This window comes from Benincasa hispida, chromosome 9 (assembly GCF_027475165.1).
Source record: "Benincasa hispida cultivar pf3 chromosome 9, pf3_genome.v1.1, whole genome shotgun sequence".
NCBI lineage: Eukaryota > Viridiplantae > Streptophyta > Magnoliopsida > Cucurbitales > Cucurbitaceae > Benincasa > Benincasa hispida.
The window spans coordinates 11,472,152-11,498,236 of record NC_143486.1 but is presented as its reverse complement, the minus strand read 5'-3'; the positions used below and the strand labels follow the sequence as shown (position 1 = coordinate 11,498,236).

Below are 26,085 nucleotides of genomic sequence, written 5' to 3'. Positions count from 1 at the left end.
CAATGGACGGAAGAATAGAGGTAGCCACAGGTAGAGATGAATTAGGCAGAGGATCGAAAGGGGAAACAATTGTGTAGACAAGGAAATCATCCTCTAATTCCTTGTACTCCCTCTAGCTCTTATTCGAAGAGAAAGATGACGATGAAAAAAAATACGGAATGTTCAAAAAACGTGACATCATGAGAGATAAAATATTTATTTAGACTAGGACAATAACATCGATACCCCTTTTGAACACGGGAATAACCAAAGGAAAACACATTTCAAGAACTTTGGATCTAGCTTGGTATGTTGAGGCCGAACATCCTGAACAAAGCAGGTACAACCAAATATTTTGGGTGGAATGGGAAACAAATGTTGTTTGGGGCATAAAGTACGAAAAGGTATCTCACCCTTAAGATGGAAGGGGGCATGCGATTTATTAAGGAACAAGCTGTGGAAACAACATCAACCCAAAGGGATTTTGGAACATGCATCTCATCAAGGCTCTGGTTGTCTCAAGGAAATGACGATTCTTTCGTTCTGCAACCCCATTTTGAGATGGAGTATCGACACAAGAGCATTGATGAAGAATGCATGGGCATCTAAATAAGACTTGAGTGCTAGAGCATGTGATGACCCAAACGACACAGAGATAAACGGATGACCCAAACGACAATGTTCTTCAAAGGGAGACAACATGCTAGAGCATGTGATGGCTATAGGTATTTGTGGTTCAAAGATGTAAAGACCTCCAAATTCGCTCCCTTTACCAATAGTCTACTTCGTCATAAGATCCTGAAATAAGCAATAACCAAGAAAAAAGGAGACATAATAATGAAAATCACGAGTGAGTTTACTGACCAAAATCAAATTAAAAGAGAAATGTGGTAAATTTAAAACTGATGACAAAGAAATTGATTCAGTAAGATGGACGGTTCCTGATCCTAAAACAGGAGTGGATGTTCCATCAGTTATAGTGACATTAGGTGACGAGGTCGATGTACAAAGGTTAGAGAATAAACTGAGGTTACCTGTCATATGGTCTGTAGTGCCAGAGTCAATGAACCATTTTGATGTGGAGGAAAGAAGGCATTTAGAGATGTTACCTATTTCCATGATGGCCGTAATGGGAGTAGAAGATGATGCCGTCAATGACTCTTGATATTGTTGAAATTTAGCAAACTCCTTTGCAGAAATCGTAATTGACTTATCAAGATTATCAGGAGTAGAAGCGACATGTACAGATGGCACCCTCTGACCCTTATTCATCAATCTTTTGCATTCACGTTTCACATGGCCAAGTTTACGATAGTAATAGCAAACAACACCTCCTGAATTTGATCTTTGGTTATTGGGATGACCTTTGGAGCTATTTGATTCAACCCCCTTATTACCTCTATAATCATTTGTCAATCAAAGCACTGCTAGAATCAGATAATATACTGCATGTGGCTTCTCTATACGAAGTATTCGAGTATAAGCTTCTTCCAACGATGAGATGTTTGAGCTTGACAACACTTGATCTTTGGCCATCTCATATTTAGGTGCAAGACCTACTAAAAAACTCATGATAAACAACTTTTCACGTTTAGCCATTAGAACTTTTGGATCCATACTAATTGGCATCAAGGCATTTGATTCCGCACATGTATTTTCTTTACCTCCATAAAGTAGCTTGTAAGAGATTTTTCTCCTTGATCAGGTTGATATAAAGTCTTACAAACATCAAACACTCTATTAATGTTCTTTTTCCCAGAATAAAGAAAATCCAAATATTCCAATAGTTCCTCAATTGATTTGCAGTGATTTACTAATTCAATGATATCATGATCAATAGAATTCTTGATTTTTAGAAGCACTCTTGAATCATCCCATCATCAAATCTTTTTAGTAGCATCAATTGGTGGCTCTTTCGTGATGTGATCATCCATCTCAATGCTCCTAATAAAATGGCGAACATTTGATCTCCATGAATAATAGTTGGATCCATTCAACTTGTGTTCAGTTACTTTTAACACCATAGGAACCATCTTAGACATGACTACTTTTTTCTTATCAACCATTACCTCAAAAAAGAAACACCGGACAGAAGAGAAGCAAACCCTAATTTACTAAAGAGATGTTTTTTTCTTCAATGAACCACAAACAGTGAGTATATAGCCCAAACAAACACACCATCAAGTAAAATCAATAAAACCGAGGAAACCCACAGAAGACGAACGGGAACCGACGGTGCACGTGCCGGCATGGATTGATAGAAAAAGGAAAAAGGCGGCACGTGAGCCTTACACGCTGGTCAGATAGATACCGGACTTTGCAGTTCTGTAAATCGGCGGTTGGGCTCCTCGATGGACTGGGCGGTGTCGAAAAATAGTGAAGAAAAACGACCCTCTCTTTTTCTCGCGGCGGCTGTGGCTAACGGCGGCAAACAAACCGAAGATAGCAACGGTGAGCAAAAGTATAAACTCACCCCTCCATAAAATCCTAGATGTAATACAAACGAGTTCTAAATTCTCAAACCCTAAGGTCCATAAAACCCTATTTTTTTAGAGTGCTATGATACCATGTAAAACTCTTAGGTTTGAGAGAACCAACATACACCATTCCATTCACCAAAGATATGAATATAAATAAGTGTACAAGAGTGACCAAAGAAGGAAAGCATTGAAAAGGAAAATAACAAGATATTTAAAATAATGGAAAACCCTAACAATAGAACTATAACTTAACTAAACAGTTGCCAAGAAACTTCTGATCCATAAAACCAGCTGCTGACAAATGAAAAAGTGAGGTGAAGAACAAATAAAATTCAGACCGCACATCTTGAAAGGGAAGAACCCCTAACTTTGAGCTTCATAGAACAAGAAACCGCTGCTGTGAAGCCAAAACTACAACTTTGATGCCGATCAAATAAAAAGGCCATGACATGGAATCAGAATGCCAAAGAAATGCAAAGGATCCCAAAGACAAAACATTCTAACCACCTTCTGAATGAAACACTTTAAATCATTTTAAACTACACCAGCAACTTCAGAAGAACAACCACAAGAACTCTTCACTCTTCCGGATATTGAAGACTTGCCGAGATTCCAATTTCCAACAAAATTAAATTGATTTGTGATGAATAACCCTACTGTGCTTCAATCCACAAGCTTCAATTATGGAGGAAAACTTAGAAGGAAGTCGATGAGACTTAATTAAGGAAAACCTACAAGAAAGCACCTGGAGTGACTTTTTGAAGGAAGGAGTTTGAATGAAATCTGCGACCTCTTTCCCAAAACTAATATATTCCTGTTCTGAGGCCGAATTTGGAACCAATATTTCTGGTTGTTCACTGCTAACACTTGCCAAAGAATCATCATCAAAATCTTCCTCAATCACATGACTTTTTGGACTTGCAATGGATGGAATTTCCTTTATTAATTGAATTTTCCATTTGGAACTGGAATAATCGTTCTAGTGACAGCATGGTTAGAGCAAGAAATCTTGGGCTGTTTTCTAATTAGTGCTGGAACTTGGGCAAGAGTGCAGCAAACTTCAATTACATCAGGATTAAAATCAGCATCTTTTGATATTAATGAAGTCTCACGTTTACGAAAATAAAACTTTTTATAAGGGGGCATGAAGGTAGGCCTTTGTAACTTATGTTGAGGAGTTTTGAAAGCTTGAGAATCAGATCTTTATTTTTCTGTCACCTTCCACGTCTAAGTTGTTTAGAAACACTAAATTTTAAATCTATAAATGATAAATCAACGAAAAACACTCATGTTCTCTTTTCTAGAATAAAGAAAATCCAAATATTCTAGCAGGTCTTTGACAAATTCGCAATAACTAACTAACCCAATGATCTCATGCTCAAATTATTGATTTGTTTAAGCATTCTTGAATCATCACATAACCATTTTTTTTTAGTAGTAGCAGTCGGTGGCTCTTCAATTATATGATCATCCATCTCAATGCATCTAATAAAATGGCAAACATTTAATGTCCATGAATAAGTCAACTAATGTTTGATAACTTTCGACACCATTGGGATCATCTCGAACATGACTACTGTTTTCTTGTCAGCCGAAATACATATTAAAATCTAAAAGAAATCTGTATTAAAGAAAACCCTAATATTCCAAAGAGGCTTTACTTTAACCAACCACAAATCATTGGGCATACATAACCATCTACCCAGTTGAATTCTTCATTGGGCATACATAACCATCTACCCAGTTGTCTCCTGGTTCTATTCATTTGAAAATGTTAGATCAATGGTAATTTCATTTCTCTTAGTGAAAAAACTAAACAAACAACAATGTAGGTACAATAAACCTTAACATTCGACATTAGATATTTTTCCTATTTCGTAAATAAAAAGCCTTCCATAAAATTAAGTGATGGCAAACTCATAATCGTTAAAATCAAATATTATAGATAAAACACGTAGGCATCTTTTGACATAAGTCAGAAAGTCTAAATTCAAAAGAACAGCTACCTCAACATTGAGTGAAACAGAAGCATAGCGTTGCAATTGCTTTTGTAGAGTCAAACTCCGTGCCACATTGTCAACTTTGTACCTAAGTAGATTTACGGGGAGGGAATGGGGTCAAGTGCAGAAATAACTTTGTCAATCCGAAATCAAGAAAGGCCTAGAAGCTTCAAGCTTGTGTGCAAGTCATAGGGGGAATTTTCAATAGCCTCGAAATCTTGGTAGGGGGAATTTTGGTTTTTTCCCTCATTTCGAGAAACTTCCGATTTTTTTTAGGAATTAGCTACATTAACTCAGTTCAAGTTTTTTCAGTTTTTTTGAAACGGAAACAATTCATTAATTAAAGAGAATGTCGAGCAAAAGCTCAAAGTACAAGAGAATTATACAATGAGCTGAGTAACATCAGAAAGCCAAAACGGATCAGCTAGCGCACCCGGGCAACTAGGTTGACACCCCCTTAGCGCCCTCATCATATCCAATAATTATCTAAGACTAGCTTAAAATGGAAGCATAGCTTCTTTACAAACCCAAAAGGACAAACAACGGGGCTAATAATTAAATGAACATTCTGAAAAATACAATGAAAAAACTAAGAGAAGCACTGGATGCTGAAGAGGCTAAATCCCGTCACTTGGGAGGGAGGCAAACACCCTCCAATTAAGATTAAACTCTGATAAACTGTAGGCATTAAAGTGCTTGGAGAGGATACACCAAGAAGAAGCTAGCCAACGGGCTGATTCGAACCGATCTTGACATCCAAGCACCTTATCATGGAACACCCTCTGGTTTCTTTCAAACCAAAGATCAGTCAGCAGTGCCTTTACTGCATTTAACCATAGAAAATTGCTGGGTTTGTGAAGGTTTATACCAACTAACAGCTGCTGCAAGTTTCCTTTAAAGTCATTACACATAACCCATGAGATGTTGAAGAAGGACAACAACTTATTCCAACACCAAGCTGAATAGGAACAATGAAAGGAAAGGTGGAGGGAGTCTTCTGACCAATTTAGACACAAAGGGCAAATTGAGGGAGAAATATTGTTGGCTGCCATCTTACTTTGCAAAACTGAGTCTACGTTCAACTGCCCACTAAGCATTATCCCGACAAGAATATTAATTCTTCTTGGACTGCAAGTCTTCCATAGGGCCTAGAATAGCGATTTATCCATTGGGGCGGAGTGGGAGAGGTATGTTCTAAGTGAGCTGACCGTAAAGAGACCCGAGGCGGAGATAGACCAAACCTTGCTATCAATAACTTTTGAAACTTTCTGTGCTGCAATGACCCCAAGCAAATCTTGAAAGGAGGCGATATCTTCACCTTTAAGCAATCGGCAGAAGGTGATTGACCAAGCTGCCAAAATTAGTGTCCCAATGGTCAACAACCGAACCGTTTGGTAACAAAGATATTCGGAAGAGATTTGGGAATAAGGAACGGAAAGGAGTTGCTCCCACCCAAGGGTCCAGCCAAAAAGCAATTCTTCTACCATTTCCAAGCTTCAGAGTGGCCATCGATTCAACTTTTAGCCAAGATTTAGAAATACTAATCCAAGGGCTTCTTAGACTTCTACCCCCTTTACCTGTCGTATGCCAATTGAAAGGGTCCGTGCCATGGATGCTTCTGATAACTTGCCCCCAAAATGAGCCTTCTTCTTTGAAGAACCTCCAGCCCCATTTAGCAAGAAGGGCTTGGTTCATAAGTTTGAACCCACCAAGGCCGAGGCCTCCATCTGTCAATGGATTTTGAACCATAGCCCACTTCACCAAATGATTGAGCTTGCTGCCATTGTGCCTTTCCCAAAAGAAATTTCTTGTGATTCTCTCCAATTTCGAAGCAACTCCCTCCAGCAATATAAATATAGATATGAAGTGTGTTGGGAGGTTAGATAGCACTGACTTACATAATGTGACTCTACCTCCTCTAGAAAGATTGAAGCGCTTCCACTTATCTAATTTGGCTTGGAAGTTATCCAAAACTGGTTGCCAAAAGGACAGCTTCTTTGGGTACCCTCCAAGAGGCAGCCCAAGATAGAGGATTGGAAGTTGATCAGCCTTACAATTTAATGCAGCAGCCATTGAAAACAGCTCTTTATCATCCACATTTACACCATAAAGGGCTGATTTCTCCCAATTTACCTTCTGCCCTGAGCACCATTCGAAAAACTCCACCATTTGCTTTAGTCTTGCAAGCATGTTGCTGCCATACTTACAAAACAATAGCGTATCATCCGCAAATTGAAGGATGGAGATCTGTATTTTATCTTTGCCAACCACAAAACCTTCATATAGACTGGCTTGAATGATCTTAGTCACTAGAGCACTTAAAACTTCACTTACTAGAAGGAAAAGGAAAGGTGAGAAGGGATCACCTTGCCTAATGCCTCTAGTGGCAGCCACTCTTCCCCTTGATTTTCCATTGATGAATACATAAAACATTGGATTTTTAACACAGCCCAGAATCCAATCAATCTATTTCTAATCAAAGTTTTTACTTTTCAACACCTTTTCTAGGAAATCCCAATCCATACGGTCAAAGGCCTTCTTCAAATCAAGTTTGAGGATCCATCCTTTCTTCTTTTTCACTCTATACTCTTCTACATCTTCATTAGCAATGAGGATGGGGTCTAAAAGTTGCCTTACTTCAATAAAGGCACTTTGGGAAGAGGCTATAATGCTAGGCATTACCAATTTTAATCTTTTAGCCAGCACCTTTGCAACAACCTTATATATCACTGTAGTTAAGCTAATTGGCCTGAAATCACTTACTTTGATTGCTAACTTCTTCTTTTGAATAAAACAAATGAAGTTTTCCTTTATACATGCATTTAGCTTACCATTCTTATAAAAATCTTCAAAGGTGGAATGCAGATTATCCTTGATCAAGTGCCAAAATTTCAGCAGATTGGCTTGGTCTATAAAGCTGTTAAACTTCCTCATTCCTTTAGTGCTTCTGCGCAATGGATATCTTTCATGTGCCCATCTTGTGATATTAAAATCTCCCCCAATGCACCAAGCTTTTACATAATAAAATGAAAGAGATAACAGCTCTGGCCACATGAATTTTCTCTCTTTGTAATCAATTGGTCCATAGTCATTAGTGATCCAGCAAGTCTTATTGCAAGCAGTGATGCATTTTCCTGATAATGAATACCCCCCCCCCCCCCCTCAAAGTTTCAATCACCGAGATTAAACTCTTATCCCATAGAGTCAATAAACCACCTGAATACCCATAAGATTCCACAAATTCCCAGCCAATATCTTTAGAACTCCACAAGCTTTTGATGAAACTCACTTCAAAGCTGTCTTTTTTTTTCACTCTTGAATTAGAACTACCGTAGGGTTAATTTTCTTTAGAAAACGGTTGAGAGCTAACCTTTTGTTAACATCTTTTAGGCCTCTAGTATTCCACGACACAATTCTCATGATTCGGACTTAACTCAAGGATTGTAACCTCAATTTCTAAACATTAATTGAGGATGAGATGGCAGTCCTTGACAATTGAGGTTAAATGAGCTGGAAGATCACAAGGAATAGCTGGAAAAATTGAACTAACAGCCTCTAAAATAGTGTCATCCTCTGTCTGAAACAGGGGGTTCAAATCTTGAATAATAGGGTCCTCTTTACTTTTTTCTTCTGAAAAACCAACTAGATTTGCCCAAACTTCTTCTTCACTACTCACACGGAAAGGAGAATCAATGAGGACCTCCCCTTTTTCTGTTGGGAACTCCCCCGGATGGGTTGTGGAACCTCTCAAGAATGTAACCTCTGTATTAGATAATGAAAAAACAGAGTGTTCAAAGAGAGTAGGGAGAGGAGAAGGGGAGCCTGACCTGGAACATTGAGGTTGTCCTTGAATTTGGGTGCATTGGGCTTCTAATAAATCCGGGTTGTGAATTGCCACGGACTTGGCTTTAAAGCTTGGTTTCTTGGATGAGTCCTTGGCTAACTTTCTTTTAATAAAATGATTAGGGAATGATTTAAAAAGGCAGGGGGGATGCTTGAATTTTTGCTGACGTTTAGCCCCTGTTTTGCTTGCCTTTGGCACTTGCTTACTGCAGGGAGGGAGGAGGAGTGCCGAGGAGGAGGCATGGACTTTTGGGGCTGTCTCGGGGGCCGGCTGAAGCAAAGGCGCCTGTTTTTTAGTGAAAACAGGGAAGGGAAACTTACCCGGACTGGAACAAGGGAACAAAGCAGCAGCCTTGGAAGACGAAGGGTTCACTTTTGCTGTTTGATAAAAATGTTGCTGATTGCTTCGAAAAACAATTATCATTAATTCCTTGTGACTTTTCATTTTTTTGAATAGGTGACTGTTCAAATTCTTTGGCCAAGGGACTGGATACCCCATTAAAATCTCCCTTCTCTCTCTTCTTAAAGGCTCTAGGCATCTTTTCAACTTTTTCATTAAAGTGTAGTGACTCTTCGACTTCTTGCACATTAAACTTTTCACGAACAGTGGGCTGTATATCTTCCTCGGCAGTAAAGGAGGTAGGGGAAGTTGGATTCTTTGTAATTAAACACCTTGCAAGGGGGGGATAGGACTTTTCGACTTCCTCTGAATAAATTTCATCTCTTTGCAGGGGGTTCTTGAACCGGATTCGGGTTCCTTTGAAAAGGTGGGTTTGGAATGTGAAGAGACAAGGAAGTTCCACTCTGAAATATCCAATTTGAAATTAACTCCTTCATCTTTAATTACATCATTTAACCTAACAAGGTCAATAGGATTAGAGAAGTCCTTAAATAATAAATTCCCCACTGCCTTAGAAGGAGCTTCTAAACATTCCACATCTCCAAAATTTAGAAAAAAATTCCCACGAATTGCATCCTTTATTTTGATTGTGGCTGGCATAAATCCACATAGGTTTCTTCTAACTTCAATTTTGGCTTCTAAACAATTAGTTAGGTTAAGAGTTTCTGAGGCAATTGATTCCAAACCCCCAAAATAAGCATCTATGGCTTCAAAGGTCTTTCTTCCCCAATAATCAAATGGAAGATTCTTGATTGAAATCCAACCACCAAAACCTTTCATCACAGAGGCTCTTCCATGTATTTTGGGATTCCACTTTTCAAACAGCAAGTGAAAAGGACCAAAAGACTGCCATATACCCGGACTTGAGATCAATGTGGCCAAATCACCATTGCTGACTTTGATTAGAGCTTTATCTGCAAACAGAGGATTGATGATGACACCGGTTTTAAAGGCCTCACTCAATACCTTCGAAATATCCTTCCAATCATTGAAGACTAAAAGCCTTGAGATGAGCCATAAACTACTAAAATCTTCTTTGAGAACTTCATGATCTTTTTGAATCCAATAAGAACCCTTTTCTTGATTTAATTGACCTTTACTACAGGATTTTTGAGCTGCAACATTCCTAAACTTTGAAGGCTTTAGATATGGTTGAGAGAACGTACCTTTCACCACTTCTGAGAAACTCTTCACTTGAGGGGCTTGCTGAACTAAAATATCTTTGAAGATATGGATACTAACATCAATCATTTCCTTGAACTCTTGCCAGCCTGAACATCCAACCCCATAAGGAACATGAATATTCTTTCTTCCCCCTGTGGTAGGCCACATTGCACATTCTACAAACCAATTGTCTTTGACTCTGAATTTGGCTAGACGTATGAAACTCTCATCTACTCTTTCTTTTAACAAAAAGAACTCAACCGTTGAGGCAAACAAAAGTCTTCTGAAGCCTTCTTTTAGCCAAATGGCTGCTGCTAAAGAGAGGAACAAGGACTGTCCTTTTTTCAAATCTTCTACTATGAATCCTGGACCCTCTTGCCACATACAAAAGAAATGACCCAAAATGTTACAGCTTTTAATCTCCATGACCAGAAAGCACTCCTATCAAGGAGTCGAAAGGTTTTTGCACAAAAAAAAAAAAAAAAAAAAAACTGCCTTTTACTCGAAGCAGCAAGGGTTAGAATACAGGGCTGGAAAACAGAGCAAGAAACAGGGCAAGAAAGGAGATCGGGGAAGGTGGAAGTGCCGGAAGAGGGGCAGGGAGAGGGGTGGGAGAGACGGTCAGAAGGAAGGAGGGCTAGGGAGGGCATGATGAATTCCGGTGGGGTGGTCAGGGGGGGAGGGCGGGGGAAGAGAGAAAAGGAGGAGAGAGGGGAGAGCATTTTTTTTTTCCTCCTTTCTCTGTCCTTTGTTTAGTTTTTTCAGTTTTATGGTCCTGATTACACGCAATTGTTTAGTTTCACATGTCATGACTTTCCACCAAATAGTATTATCCATAAGGAAAAAGATCATCAATTAATGAAATGTATCCACCAATAGGGTCTACATGTTGGCGTACAAGTCCTACCATTTTCATTTGAGTAATATTGTAATTTTTATCAGAATTATCAAGATTTTGGATTAGATGCTCCAAGGTCAATTTTTTTAATATTAGACATGTACATTCTATAATAAACATTTTGCAATTATTTTGTATGCAAATATTTCATGTCTCCTTTAATTTTGAAATTAATTACCAATATTTTATATTATGTAATGATTTTCCATTTCTTTTTTAAATTTCTGCTCTCACGCGACATTTATACAGATATTAATGATATACATCTAAATGTTGTCTACTTTATAGAAATAATTATTAAAAATGGTCAATTATAGTCTAATTGAGTCATAATCAAAGTTTCATTAACTAATTATAACAATTGCCATCAACTTCCATAAAGTTTCCCGAACCTTTCATTGACGTCGATATTTTCATAAAATCAAGACCTATTTTCTTTTAAAACTACTTTTTTTAGCTTTCAAATTTTGACTTAGTTTTTGAAAATATGGATAAAAAGTAGATATTAAAGCAAGAGATTTAAAGGTGTAAGAGGTGTTTGTAGGCTTAATTTTCAAAAATCAAAAACCAAAAACGAAACAAAATCCAATAGGGAGATTGAAGATCTTATATTGAGTTTTTATACCTCCTTTTATTCCAAGTCATTGGATGCAAGATCTATTCCTCTTAATTTGCAATGGAATATTGTCTCTCAAAGCCAGAATGCCATGCTGGTATCTAGCTTCACTCAAGAAGAAATCTGAGGATTTTGGGAAAAGAACAAAGCCCTGGGTCAGATGGATTTACAGCAGAGTTCTTCATCAAATTCTGTGCCCATTGCAGAGGTAATTTCATGAGCTTATTCGAAGATTTTTATGAGAATGGAAGGTTGAATTCTTGCATCAAGGAGAACTTCATTTGCTTGATTCAAAAAAGGAGGATGCTGTTTATGTAAAGGATTTTAGGCCCATTAGCCTAACAACACTTGTTTATAAGGTAGTTGCCAAAGTGTTACCTGAACGCCTCAAGAAAATAATGCCTTGCATAATTGCCCCTACACAAATCGCTTTTACTGGGGGAAGACAAATCCTTGAACCGATTCTCATTGCCAACGAGGTTGTGCAGGAGTATAGATCCAAGAAGAAAAATGGGTGGATTCTAAAGCTAGACTTAGAAAAGCTTTTGACCAAATGGATTGGGCCTTTCTTGAGAAAGTTTTAGTTGGTAAAAATTTGGATTCTCGATGGATATCTTGGATTATGGGCTGTGTTACTAATCCAAACTTCTCAGTTTTCATTAATGGAAGGCCAAGAGGAAGAAGAGTTCACACTTCTAGGAGTATTAGACAAGGTGACCCTCTCTCACCTTTTCTTTTTCTACTAGTAAGCAAAGTGCTAAGTGCTCTCATCGCAAGGCTCCACGAGAGCGGCAAATTCAAAGGTTTTTTCATGGGGGTAGACAAAATCCACGTTTCCATCCTCCAATTTGCTGACGACACCTTGTTATTTTGCAAATATGATGATGAGATGCTGGAAATTTTAAGGAAGACTATCGATCTTTTTGAATGGTGTTCAGGGCAAAAAGTTAATTGGGAAAAATCCGCACTTTGTAGGATTAATATAGATGACAGCAAGCTGTTTTCAGTGGCTACCAAATTGAATTGCAAGGCTGTCCACCTCCCTTTTACGTATCTCGGTCTTCCTTTGGGTGGATATCCCAAAAAATATCTTTTTACTAAATTGAATTGCAAGGCTGTCCACCTCCCTTTTACGTATATCGGTCTTCCTTTGGGTGGATATCCCAAAAAATATCTTTTTACCAAATTGAATTGCAAGGTTGTCCACCTCCCTTTTATGTATCTCGGTCTTCCTTTGGGTGGATATGCCAAAAAATATCTTTTTGGCAACCAGTTATTGACAAAGTACAAAGAAAATTAGATAAATGGAGGAGATATAACCTTTCAAGATGGGGTAGAGCTACACTTTGTAAGTCCATCCTTTCTAATCTCCCTATATGTCTTCTTTTTTAATGCCAAAAAAGGTGCTCACAATTTTGGAACGAACAATGAGAAATTTCTTCTAGGAAGGGCATAAAGGAGGCAAACTAAATCATTTAGTTAAATGGGAGATCGTTATAGAAACACAAGAAGATGGAGGCCTTGGTTTAGGTGGTTTAAGAACAAAAAATCTGGCACTATTAGCTAAGTGGGGTTGGTGCTTTGTCAATGAAGGTAATTCTTTATGGATCCAAGTGGTTAAGAGCATACATGGCAGAAGCTTGTTTGAGTGGCACACAAATGGAAAAGTAAGTTGCAACCTTCGTAGCCCTTGGATTAGTATATCAAGGTCTTGGTTAAAGGTGGAAGCATTGGCTGTCTTCAAGATTGGTAATGGGAGAAGAATTGCTTGATCCTTAGTTGGATAAAATTCCTTTGAAGGATTGCTTTCCCAGATTATTCAGGATCTCTTTGAATCGTAATGGTTCAGTCTCGGATCATTGGGACCCCTCTACATCTTGGTCTATATTCTTCGGAGATTATTAAAGGAGGAAGAAATAATAGATTTCCAGACTCTCCTTGGCATTATTTCTGCCAAAAGAGTCTTGGAAAATCCTGACAAGGAGGCAATGGTCTTTAGAAGCTAATGGTGCATTCTCGGTCAAATCTCTAGTTACACATTTATCTTTGGCTTCCCCACTTGAAAAGCATTTGGAGAAAGCATTATGGAAATCAAAGAGCCCTCGTTGGGTGAACATTTTGGTGTGGATTATGCTTTATGGTTTGTTAAACTGTGCTTCAGTTATGCAGCAGAAACTTCCCCTTTACTGTTTATCCCCATCTATTTGCCCTCTATAGGTATGGCTGATTCAGAGGACTTGCAGCATTTGTTCTTTACTTGCGGTTGAAAAGTGTTGGTATCGCTTGTTCGCTTGTTTCAATCTTAGCTAGGCATTTGGCAATGTTTTTGGTGGCAATGTTTTTGGTGACAATGTTTTGCAGATTTTGATTGGCCCAAAGCTAAAAAGCTTCCACAATTACTCTGGACAAACGCAGTCAAAGCATTACTTGCAGAAATTTGGTTTGAAAGAAACCAAAGGGTCTTCACGGGCAAAGCAACTTGCTGGTTAGATCGTTTTGAGATTGCTCGGCTCAATGCATCCTCGTAATGCTCTCTTTCAAAGCCATTCAAACATTTCCCCTTCCAAGATCTAAGTCTCAACTGGAGGGCTTTCATTTTCCCTTCCACCTAGTCCAGAATGTTTGCTTCTGTTTAGTTGGCTATTAAAGTTGTTTCTAATTGCTTGACTCTGTTTTGCATTTTCCTAGGGGTTCTTGTATGTGAAGCTGTTTTTGAATATTGGTTCTTTGTTGTTTTGGAGCTTTGTATTGTTGGGTTGTTTATTATTGTACTTTGGGTAGTTAGTTTCATTTGTATGGATATGATGAATTCGGATGGGGTGTCAACCACTAGTTGAGATGTCCAGGTGCACTCACTGCTCCTTTTGTTCTAGCTTCCATTGTTTATATATGTTGTACTTTAAGCTGTTTTTATCTTAATGGAGAGGCTTATTTCCTTGTTAAAAAAAAAAAAAAAAAAAAAAAAAGGAACAAAATGGTTACAAAATGAGGCCTTAAATTCCGTAGTAGTTGACTGGATTCTTAATTTTGGTTTGATTCACTCTCAATTCTTTAAGATGGTAGACTTTGGTCTTTGGAGCCATCAGGATTATTTTCAGTGAAGTCTTTATTAATTTAATTAACCATTTGAATCATTCACCTCTCAACAGGCCATCCTTCCCAGCTCTAATATTGTTAATGGCGGCTCAGATTCCCCTTCTCAAGAAGCTACATCTCCTAGGCTTAATAATGTTGGCGCATTTAACAAAGAAGAGGTATCTCTCTCCAAAAACCTTTTGGATAAAGAGATTGCCACTACTTTATCCACGGACTCCTCACATTCTCCCAAGAAGTACTCAAAGTTATTAAAGCCACATCCTATGCAGTTATCAAGGAAAAGATCCTCAACCTACAAGGCTCTCTCTGCATTTATTAACTCAGATTTTCTAGAAGAATGGTGTGTTCATGCCCAGGTACCGAACTTAGTTACTAAAAAGTTGGTAAAACCTCCACCTCCCTCTCAAATTTTCCAACAATCAGTGCTCAAATTACCTAACTCAGAGGTACACTTTGTGAGAAATATTCCGTGCAACATTCCAAAGTCTTCTCAAGAGAGGTAGATTGAATCAAATGATGAATCAGCAATAAGTGTTAGTAGTGAAGATTCAGAGTGCTTTAAGGTAGAGGCTGACCAAGAAGATGTATTTGTTGATAACTCTGGAAAGGAACTCAATGATCTATTTCAAATTTCAAAAGAGATGAAGAACGAAGATTAGTAGCAAGAAAGTCTTCACCCACAGAGAGTTATATTTTCTCTCCATTAAATAAGTCTGATATCCCTTCCAACCTTTTGTCAATTGTTAAAGGTTGCGGTTTAGTGTTCGGTTGATTCTTAATTTGTGCTTTAGCCTTAATTATGTAATTTGAGGTTTTCTGAGTGGGTGGCATTTCTTTGTCTTGATGATCTACAATCAAAGATCTCAAGATGTAAAGTTGCAAGTTTTGCCTTTGTTGGAAGCCTCTTTGTTTTGAGGATTCAAAGGGTCTTTCATGTTAATTTTCCGCTTGGTGGGTTCGTTTTGAGATTTCTCAGCACAACGTTTCTTCATGGTGCATTCTTTCTAAGGTATTTGATGCTTTCTTCATTCAAGACCGTTGTTGATTTTGGGGAGCAATTACTTTTTCCAACTGTTTGTTTTTTGGCTTGTATTGTCGCCTTTTCTGCATCTCTGCTACTTGGTTTATTTTGTTTTATGATCCTTGTATCGTTTGGTTTTTGGTTGTTTTTTGTATCATTTTTGGAAGTTGCTGAAAGCGCTAAAGTTGTGCTTTGTTCCATTTGCACTTCTTGTTCTTTTCAGATTTTTTCCTTTGTATCTTGAACTTTAAGCATTAAACTTATTTCATTAACTCAATGAAAAAATCTTGTTTCCGTTTCAAGAAAAAGATTGCTATCTTGTTGTTTTATTTGTACTCCTTTTTCTTCTACTTTTTCAGTTTGAAGTTTTTTCTTTGGGGGGGGGGGAAGGGAATGTAATGGTCGCCTTTTCAGAGATATATCTTTTACTTTTGACATATTTTTAGATTCTGTGCTTACTCATGGTTTCAATTGGTGTACTTTCAGTCTCCTTTAAATTCACATAGCTTATCTTTCTTTCTTTTCAACTAAAAAGACTTCTTGCAATTATCTATTTCATACATCAATGAAATATTTCTATTTGCAAAAAGAAAAAAGAAAAAGAAGAAAACATAGTACTACTGCAGACCATATCCTATCCAAGCAAGATCGATCATCATTTTTCTATTTGAAAATTGGATAATACAAATTTCATAATATAGAAAGTAATATCTACTCATCGAAAATATTAAGCTTGTCAACAGCATACCTTCGTGCAATTATGTCAAAAAGTTGACCATATTGTTGCGCATTTACATCATATGGGACATACTCAGGATCTTCATTTGCAAGTAAGTTTTTATACTCCAGATAATGTATATATTTAACAGCAGACACTTCTGATTCCTACATCAAATTTAAAGCAAAATATATATTCACTGTCTCATACAATTTAGTTTCTAACATGTTATGGTCATTAACAGCAGACACTTCTGATTCCTACATCAAATCCCCTTTGAAGCTTAAGCATGGACTTCAGTGAAGCAACAAGATGTACAAATACATAATCTTTTTATTTTCTCTTTTTCTAAGACAATTATCTAACTTACTCCATTTGATTGTTAAGGAAATTTGTAAAATATTAAATTTTAGATGGGCAATCATCATGGTGTGTGAATTCAGTTCCCCCTAAGCCATTTACTATTTTATTGGCTCTAATTGACCAGTAGACCTAGTGGTTGAAATATTATGAATCTTTTTTTTTTTTTTTTTTGGGAAAGGAAACAAGTCTCTTTATTTATTAAGAAAATGAAATGAGACTAATACTCAAGATACACTGATACTACAAGATAAAACATTATGAATCAACAAAATATTATGAATCTTTTAACAATAATGAATCAACAAAATTATATATATTATATATATATTTCCAAAACCTAAAAGTTAATTTTCATCATCCTCAACCTCATCGTTAGATCACCAATTCACTCCGAAGTTTAAATTGATGAGTTACAACAAATTTAATTATATTAACACTTTAACACTTCTCCCTCACTTATGGGTTTGACAATTTGTAGAAAATAACATTACAAGAGTTAGAACACATAACCTCCTACTCTGGTACTATGTAAATGTAACAAAGTCAAATTCCAAGAAATTTCATGTATTTATCTTGATTATTTAGTTTTGGACTACGAATTTTAGAGACTTAGAATTTGTTTGTTTTGGTTAAATCGATTTAAATTAATCTTGATCAAGATATGGAATTAATTCAATTATTGGGAGTGGGATTTAATTTTGGTTTTGGAATTCTAATTATTGGGTGGAAGTGAGATTAAATAAAATAACTTCAATTTTCTTTGGTTGTTGGAGAAAAAGAGATATTTATTTTTGGTTGAGGAAAAAGGGGAAATTAGGGTTTAAGAGTTTTATTTATTTAAATGGGAACCTCGGTTTGCATGCAATTAAAAAAAAAAGGAAAAAAACATAAAAGAAGAAAATCCTTCTTCTTCCGTCGTCCCCCCCCCCCCCCCCCCCCCCCCCCCCGAGTTCGTGCACACCCGCCGACCAGACACCGTCGCCGATTTAAGCTGTGCACGCTTGCCAACCGGAAGCCGTTAAACGCGAGCCGTGCACGCTGTCGCCAATCCAGCCGCGACTGAAGCTCTGCCAACTGAAATCGTCAGCGTCCACGGCAGTTTTCGTTAGGACAGCTTCGAGCCTTCTCGTATGGCCCTCTATTCGCGCACTGTTGGGTAAGAATTTGGTTGTTTTTGGTCAGTTTCTTGGGTTTCTTGAAAGATCTTAGCTATTTTGTGTGATTTTGGTCTTAGTTTTTTTTTAAAAAAAAGGAAACGATTCATTATATTAATATATAGAGAAGAGCTAAGGCTCAGAGTACAAGAGGGTTATACAATGAGCAAAAACGGAGATACTAGGACTTCTTTTAGGATCAAGAGGTGCACCCGAGTGTCTCAACTAGGTTGACACCCCTTTAGCACCCTCATCACATCCAATGTAACCACATAGGGGAGAAAAGACATTAACAAGAGTACAACTCGAGGAAACAATAACCGTAAAACAAGCAAAAACATTGGCCTAAAATAGAGCGAAAACAATGGCCTAAAACTAAGGGAAAAAAATTATAGAGATCAAAGATATTGGGGGATGGGAGGGGGGGGGGGAGGTTTAGAATAAGAGAAAAACTAATATCCGGCACTAATTAATGTTGTCCGAAGGGGGAAGTGAAGATGATAGCCCCCCAGTTGAGGTTGAAATCCGACAGACTAGAGGCATGGAAAGATTCGGAGAGTATGCACCAGGAGGAGGCTTGATGGCGGGCGGCTTGATGGCGGTCTTGGCATCCAAGAGCTCTGTTGTGAAAAATCCTTTGATTTCTTTCAAACCAAAGTTCTACCAATAGGGCTTTTATTGCATTACACCAGAGTAAACGGGTGGGGTTGGAGATTAGGGCCAACTAGAAGTTGTAACACATTGCCTTTGAAGTCGTTGCACATAATCCATGAAAAGTTGAAGAAGCACAGCAGTTTTTTCCAGCACCAAGCTAAATAAGTGCAGGTGAAAAAGAGGTGAAGGGAGTCCTCATTGTGTTGGAGACAGAACGGGCAGATTGAGGGTGAAAAGGAGGTTGTTGGCTGCATTCTTTGAAGAACTTCAGCTACATTCAATTGACCGAAAAGCATAATCCATATGAGAATATTGACTCGTCTAGGGCTTTTTGTTTTCCAAATGACCGAGTAAAGGGACTTATCCAAAAGAGAGAAAGGGGAGAGGTGCACTTTAAGGGAGTTAACTGTGTAAAAACCAGTGGCTGAAATAGACCAAACTCTTTTATCAAAAGAGTGAGAAGGACTTCTACTTGCAATTTTCCCCATCAATCTTGAAAGGCCAACACTTCTTCATCTTTGAGCAGTCTTCGGAAGGAGATGGACCAAGAAGCTAAGCTGCTATCCCAATGATCAGCAACTGAACCATTGGGAAGCATGGTGATTCAGAATAAGCTTGGATAAAGGATGTTGAAGGGGGAAGATCCTTCCCATGTATCTAACCAGAAAGCAATTCGACTGCCATTACCGAGTTTGAAAGTGGCCAAGGATTCTACCTTAAGCCAAGTCTTTGAGATGCTAATCCATGGACTTTTCAAGTTTCTACCTCCTTTCCCTGTTGTGTGCCAATCAAAGGAATCTTTACCATGAATAGTTCTTTTCCTCATTGAAATATCTCCATCCCCATTTAGCAAGGAGTGCAATGTTCATAGATCTGAAACCACCGAGGCCGAGGCCACCATCTATTATAGGTTTTTGAACTAAATCCCATTTAACCAAGTGATTTTGCTTGCTGCCGGTGTTGCCTTCCCAAAAGAACTTTCTTATTATCCTTTCCATTCTAGATATTACTCCTTCAGGCATGAGGAAGATGACCAAATAATGAGTTGGAAGGTTTAGGAGGACTGAAGTGCATAGAGTGGCTCTTCCTCCCCTAGAGAGGTTAAATCTCTTCCACTTGTCAAGTTTAGCTTGTACTTTGTCTAGGACCGGCTGCCAAAAGGAGGCTCTTTTCAGGTATCCCCTAGAGACAACCCTAGGTAGTAGAAAGGAAGGTTGTCGCTGGTCAGCCGTACAATTCAAGGATGTTGCTGTGCTAATGAGTTCACTGTCGTCCACATTGATGCCATAGAGGGCTGATTTTTCCCAATTTACTTTCTGCCTTGAACACCATTCAAAGAACTCCACTGTATGTTTAAGTTTTACAAGCATGGAGCTGTCATATTTGTAAAACAGTAAAGTATCATCCGTAAATTGGAGTATGGAAACGTGAACTTGCTCTTTGCCTACTATAAAACCTTCAACAATGCCGGATTGGATGAGTCTGGAGATTAATGCACTCAATACTTCACTGACAAGGAGATAAAGGAAAGGGGAGAAGGGATCACCTTGCCTTAGGCCTCTTGAAGCAGCCACTCTTCCCCTTGGTCTACCATTAATGAAAATCGAGTATAGTGGGTCTTTGACACAGCCCATAATCCATTCTATCCATTTCTGATTGAAATTCTTGGATCTTAACACTTTTTCTAAAAATTCCCAGTCTACTCGGTCGAAAGCTTTCTCCATATCAAGTTTAAGAATCCACCCCTTCTTCTTTTTTACTCTGTACTCTTTAACAGCTTCATTGGCAATAAGAATGGGATCCAATATTTGTCTACCTTCTATGAATGCACATTGGGAGGGAGCAATGATGCTAGGCGTTATCCCTTTCAGTCTCTCGGCTAGCACCTTAGCAATGACTTTGTAGATTAAGGAGGTTAAGTGAATGGGTCTGAAATCACTGACCTTGACTGCTACTTTCTTCATTTGAATTAAGCATATGAATTTCTCTTTTATGCAAGCATTGATCTTACCATTCTTATAGAAGTCATCAAAGGTGTCTTGGAAGCTTGACTTTAGAGGAGTCCAAAATTTCAACAAGAATTCTGAAGTGAAGCCATCGGGGCCTGGAGCTTTGCTTTTGCCGAGAGCTTTTATAGCTGAGAAGATTTCTGTGGCTGAAAATTTGGCTAGTAAGGACTGATTCTGATTTATATTCACGCATGACCAATCTAGATTTATTGGAATGTGCCTCCTCCCTAGGGATTTTAGGAAAAGATTGTTGTAATAATTGATTATTAGGCTTTCAATTTCTGAACTCGACTTTGTTGGCACTCCTTGCTCATCAACTAACTCATTTATGAAGTTTCTCCTCTTCTTTGCTGCTAAGAATCTATGGAAAAAGCTTGTATTCTCATCTCCCAGCTTGAGCCAATTTAACTTGCTTTTCTGAATTAGGTTAATTTCTTCCAACCTATATAAGGCCATAAGATCTGATTTTGATGATGACCATGCTGCATAATCACTGCTGGAAAGGGGGGAAATCTCGGCAAGAGTATCTCATTTTTCAATTTCTGCTAACAGCCTCTCCTCCTTTTTTATTTCTTCCTTGTAGCTATAATGCCACTTTTTTACTGCTGTTTTGACTTCTTTTAGCTTCTAATTGAGTACAAAACCAGCCCAGCCGTATACTTTACTGTTAAACCATGCTTTCTCAATGATTTGGATGCACTCTTTGTTAAGCAACCAGCTGTTGTAAAACCTGAAGGGGGAGGGTCCCCAGCTGAAAGAACCAGCCTCTAGTAAAATTGGGTAGTGATCTGAGAATATTCGGGCTTGTCTATTGGCTCTTGAATTTTCAAATAACTCATCCCATTCTTTTGATATAAAAAACCGGTCTAGAAGGGATCTTGAAACTAAGTTGCCTTCCCTTGACCAAGTGAAACTCCCATTACTCAACCGGACTTCCAAGAGTTTTGCTTGTTCAATGAAACCATTAAATTTTCTCATGCTCTAGTACTTCGGCCCAAGGGGAATCTCTCATGTGCCCATCTTGTGATATTAAAATCACAACCAATGCACCATGCCTCTTCACAGTAAGCTACAAAAGAAAGTAGTTCATCCCACACAAATTTTCTTTCTTTGTAGTCAGTTGGCCCATATACATTAGTGATCCAACAAATCTTTTTACAGATAGTGGTACATTTTATTGAAAGGGAATATCCTCCTTTGAGGGTTTCTAATACCGAAATCATGTTTGTACCCACATTGTCAACAATCCACCAAAAGGTAAAACATTATGAAAGAAAGTCCCAACCGACCTCTTTGGAACTCCAAATAGATTTAATAAAGCTTGCATCAAAATTTTCTTTCTTGGATTCTTGAATTAAAACTACTAAGGAGTTAATTTTCTTTAAGAATCGTTTAAGGCCCAGCCTTTTATTACTATCTTTGAGACCTCTTGTGTTCCAAATCACTATTTTCATCTTTTCGTACTTAGGGTTTAAAGGCAGCCTTGGCAGTCATAAGTCAATCCAGAACTAGGTTGCAATCAGTGACTATGCTTAATAGGTGTGCTGGGAGGTCAGAAGGGATTGCTGAGGGGGTGGGGTGGCCAGGGCTGAGAGCTTTTACCTCGGAGGTCTTGTCCACCTCTGTCTGAAACAGGGGATTTAAATCAACAAGCAAGGGTGCTTCCATTTTTGACACTTCTTGTTCTTCTAATGTGCTGTTCCAATCAATTTCCTCACTACTCACACTGAAAGGGGAGTCTAGAAGGCCATCCTTCTTTTCATTCACTGAGGCGTTTGGGGAAAATCTTGGAGTTCCTCTCAGAAATAAACACTCCGGGTTAGGTGGGGGGAGGGAGAGTTGGTTGTCTGACCTGATAAAATGAAAGTGCTCTGGTGATAAGGGACTTCTGACTTCTTGAATCTGAACAGTCACTGATTTCAAAGGCTCTTAGAATGTTCCTTCAGATACTTTCTTATGATAAAATGCTTAGGAAAAGTCTTGAAAAGGCATGAAGAATGGCGTGCTCTGTACAGCCGCTTTGTAGTTGTTTTGCAGGGTTTAGATAGTGGTTTAATGCTGAGGGGAGGAGAAGGCTTGAGGGTTGCGCAGGCGAAGGATTCAGCTGTCCTGTTAAAACGGGGGGGTGGCGCAGGGTGGTTGGGGGGAATGTGGTTGCTTGGGGGTAGTAATGGCAGAGGATTCGATTGATCTGGCAGAACAAGGAGGGGCAGGGGAGATGTGTTAAGCTAGGGGACGGGAGAAGAGGGCTTGAGGGACGCTTGGACTTCAATCGTGGTTAAGGCATTCTCAAGTGAGGTGAGGGAAACACCAAAGGGAGTAATAACTTTGTTTTTTTTTTCTTTTTAGCACGAGTGGCTTTTCAACTTCTGAGTGAGAAAAGCCAGCTGGAACTCCTTTTTTTTTTTATTCTCTTTCTTCTTAATGGCAGAGAGGGAGTTAAGAGCAGGCCGTGGAACTCGAGGAGCCTTATTACTTGCACTAGGCGCCTTTGCTGGCAAAATACTTAAGTCTAAAGACTTTTCGACTTCCTTCAGTTGAAATTTTTTTCCCTCAGAGGGCTGAAGCTGCAAGGCAGGGGATAAAGACTTTTCAACTTCCTTCCTTGACAGATTTCCCCCGTCAGGACTTAGTGGCTAGTTGACTTCCTCTTTCAAAAATATAGGCCTTTGAAGTTCTGAGTTAACGCTGTTAATACCCAAAGGGGGTGACTTTTCACCTTCCCCTGATGCTCCCTTACTGATTTTCGAAGCCTGTGGCTTTTGGAACTCCTTCTTCTTCTTTGCCACCGCGTTTGGACTTCTTGAGAACTTTGGCTTGGACTTGGCTAACAATAGGAAGGACCATTCGGATATATCAATTTGGGAGGTGGCATCTTCATCCTTCAAGACCTCTTGTAATCGAACTAAGTCTATTGGGTTGGAGAAATCCTTAAAAAGTACATTATTAGGTAGACTTGTAGGTTGATGAAAACAAGTAATATCACCAAAATTTAAATAAAAACTTCCATGAATTTCATCTTTAATTTCGATGGTGGCTAGCATGAATCCACAAAGATTTTTCCTGACCTGAATTTTAGCTTCTAAACAATTGATGAGATTAAGCGTTTCTGATGCAATTGAAATGAGTCCACCAAAGTAAGCCCCGATTGCCTCAAAGGTGCTTTTACACCAATAATCTAGAGGGAGTTTTTTGATTGATATCCATCCCCCATATCCCTGCATTACTGAAGGCCTTCCATGACTAAGGGGATTCCATTTTTCCAACAACAGATGAATGGGGCCAAACTTGTTCCATTTTCTTTTGGGCTGGCATTTTTTCGCTTTAAGTCTCCTTGGTTGATCTTGATGAGAACCTTGTCTGCAAACAGAGGATTGGTGACAACATTGGTGCCGAGAAACTTACTTAACTCTTTGGCGATTTCCTTCCACCCATTTGATGCTAATAATCTTGAAATAATCCATAAATTACTAAAATCTTCAAGCAAAACATCACAATTCTTTTGAGTCCAAAAAGAACGGTTACTCTGTTTTTCGGGGGTGGAACAGGGGAGAGTGAAAAGGTAGAAGCTAAGGGATTCAGGGGCTTAGAGGCTTGTAAAGCTTCGGAAAAGGTTTTACCACAAGGAGGGAGAGCAAGGCTACGACTACTGACCAGCCTCTGATTAGGGGAAGGACAAGGTGGAGGAGAACTAACCTGGATATCAGGGGATGCTCTGAAATTTCGGATGCAATCTTCGATCATGTCCTTAAAGTCTTGCCAACCTGATTTTTCATTGTCAAAAGGGATGTGGATGTTCTTCCTTCCTCCCGAGATTGGTCAAACAACGCATTCTACAAACCACTTCTCCTTTGCACGAAATTTAGCCAGCCGAATGAAGCTTTGATCAACTCTTTCCTTTAATAAGAAAAATTCAAAGGTGGAAGCAGACAGAAGTCTGCGAAAACTCTCATTAAGTCATTTAGTTGAGGTTAAGGAGAGGAGAATGGATTGTCCTTTCTTTAAGTCTTTTACGAAGGAACCGGATCCTTCTTGCTCTATATGGAAGGAATGGTCAAGAATGCAGCAGGATTTAAATTCCATGGCTGGATACAGAGCAAAAGCAGGGTGTAAAAAATGAGAGGAGGGGAGGTGCCGGAGGGTGAACAAGAGGGAGAGGGTGAGAAGGGCGGGGGCGAGTCACTGGAAAGGTGGGAGGACATGGTGAGCTCCGGTGGGGTGGATGGAAAGATGGCCGTGGGAGGAAGGGGAAGGGGAGGAGAGAGGGGAGAGAGTTTTGGGAGTCATCTTTTTTATTTTGGTCTTGGTTCAATCTTGAATTTAGGAGGTTGAAGTTGAGGTTCTAAGGCGTTTTAGAGGCTGCCCAATTCTTCATTGGTTTAATTTTGGCCAGTTTTGGGGTAAGTTATGTGAGGATTATTGGTTTAAATTGTGTAAGTTTTGGAGATTGGCCCCACAAGTTGAACTGTGTGTTTATGGTTGGTGTCAGGGACTTTGATTCAAGCCTTCGCTAATTTAAAAGGAAGGTCAGCTGCTTGATTGCTATTTTGCTTAGGCCTAAATCAGAGGTAGGTGCTTCGCTACAGGTTCGCCCTCGAACCCAAGTTGTTATTAAGTATGAGATTGTAATGTAAGCATGATTCTGTGTGTTGGTTTGCACTGTTATGAGTTACTATGTGACTAGCTATGTTTGACGGTCGAGGGGGGGTTACAGAGGCTTATGCTTATGCCATTAAAATTTATATACTCATTCTTTTCTCTTCATGTTTTTCAGGTAAAGGTAAAGATAGACCAACGAATGACAAGAGGGATCCGTGACCTAGTCATTGGAGCATGACGATGCTTCCGCACTTACATTTTATGTTATTTTATTTTTGGCATGATTTAGATTAGGTGTCTGGCATTTAAAACTTTTGATATTTCATTTATTTGTTACCTCATTTATTGATTTATTTAATTTGTTCTAAACCAGAGTCAGGGGTGCCCCGAACAGTTTTATGATATTAAATTTTAAATAAAAGTCTCAATCTTTTATTTAAAATTTTCCCTCTTGAAATATATATTACCAAGCTTATGCATGCACGTAATAGCATCCTGGTAGCATGGTAAAAAGTCGGGTTGTTACAGTTAAATCCCTAATCAACCCAAAAGCTTAAGCTTATGAGTTATGATATATTTACCTACATCAACACTTAAACACTCATCAAGGTGGATGAGCATACGAGCTTGTTTGTTTTATGGTCATGTACCTTTTCAATGTGACATCAATGTAAATAAATTTTTTAAGCCATACATAGTAATTTTGATGTTAGGTTTTCAAACAAACCAAAGACTTATTGTCAAAAGCTAATTTAATAATTGTCCATAAAGTTAATTTTTTTATAGAATTAAATAGACTAAAAATAACATTTGAAAGTTGAAAGAAGTAGAAACAATAAAGTTTAAAGATTGAAAAATTAAATTCTTTTTTGAAAAAGGAAACAAGCCTCTTAATGATGATGAATAGACAATACAAAGTGAATGGTAATACAATGAAGAGACGATAACAAAGCAAAGCAAAGCAAAAGGATCAGCTAGTGCACCCGGACATCTCAACTAGGTTGATACCCCCATAGCATTCTCATCTATCCAATAAAAAGGAACAAACCAAGAACAAAGTCCCAAAAACAGCTTGGGACCAGTACAATGCC

The 26,085-nt window shown here is 38.5% G+C and overlaps 1 protein-coding gene across 3 annotated transcripts in view; it reads right to left on the bottom strand.

The window, feature by feature from the left end:
- The window catches only part of NUDT3 (nudix hydrolase homolog 3), an 88,843-nt gene that overhangs the window by 28,687 nt on the left and 34,071 nt on the right, over positions 1 to 26,085 (bottom strand). For 2 of the 3 annotated variants that reach the window (XM_039042612.2, XM_039042611.2), the window contains exons 5-6: positions 16,246 to 16,382; positions 4,466 to 4,547 (exon numbers count right to left, since the gene is read on the bottom strand). The exons of the other annotated variant lie outside the window; for it this stretch is intronic. In XM_039042612.2, the coding sequence (XP_038898540.2) occupies positions 4,466 to 4,547; positions 16,246 to 16,382 (219 nt within the window). The remainder of the gene's footprint in view (positions 1 to 4,465; positions 4,548 to 16,245; positions 16,383 to 26,085) is intronic. 3 annotated transcript variants of the gene reach the window in all.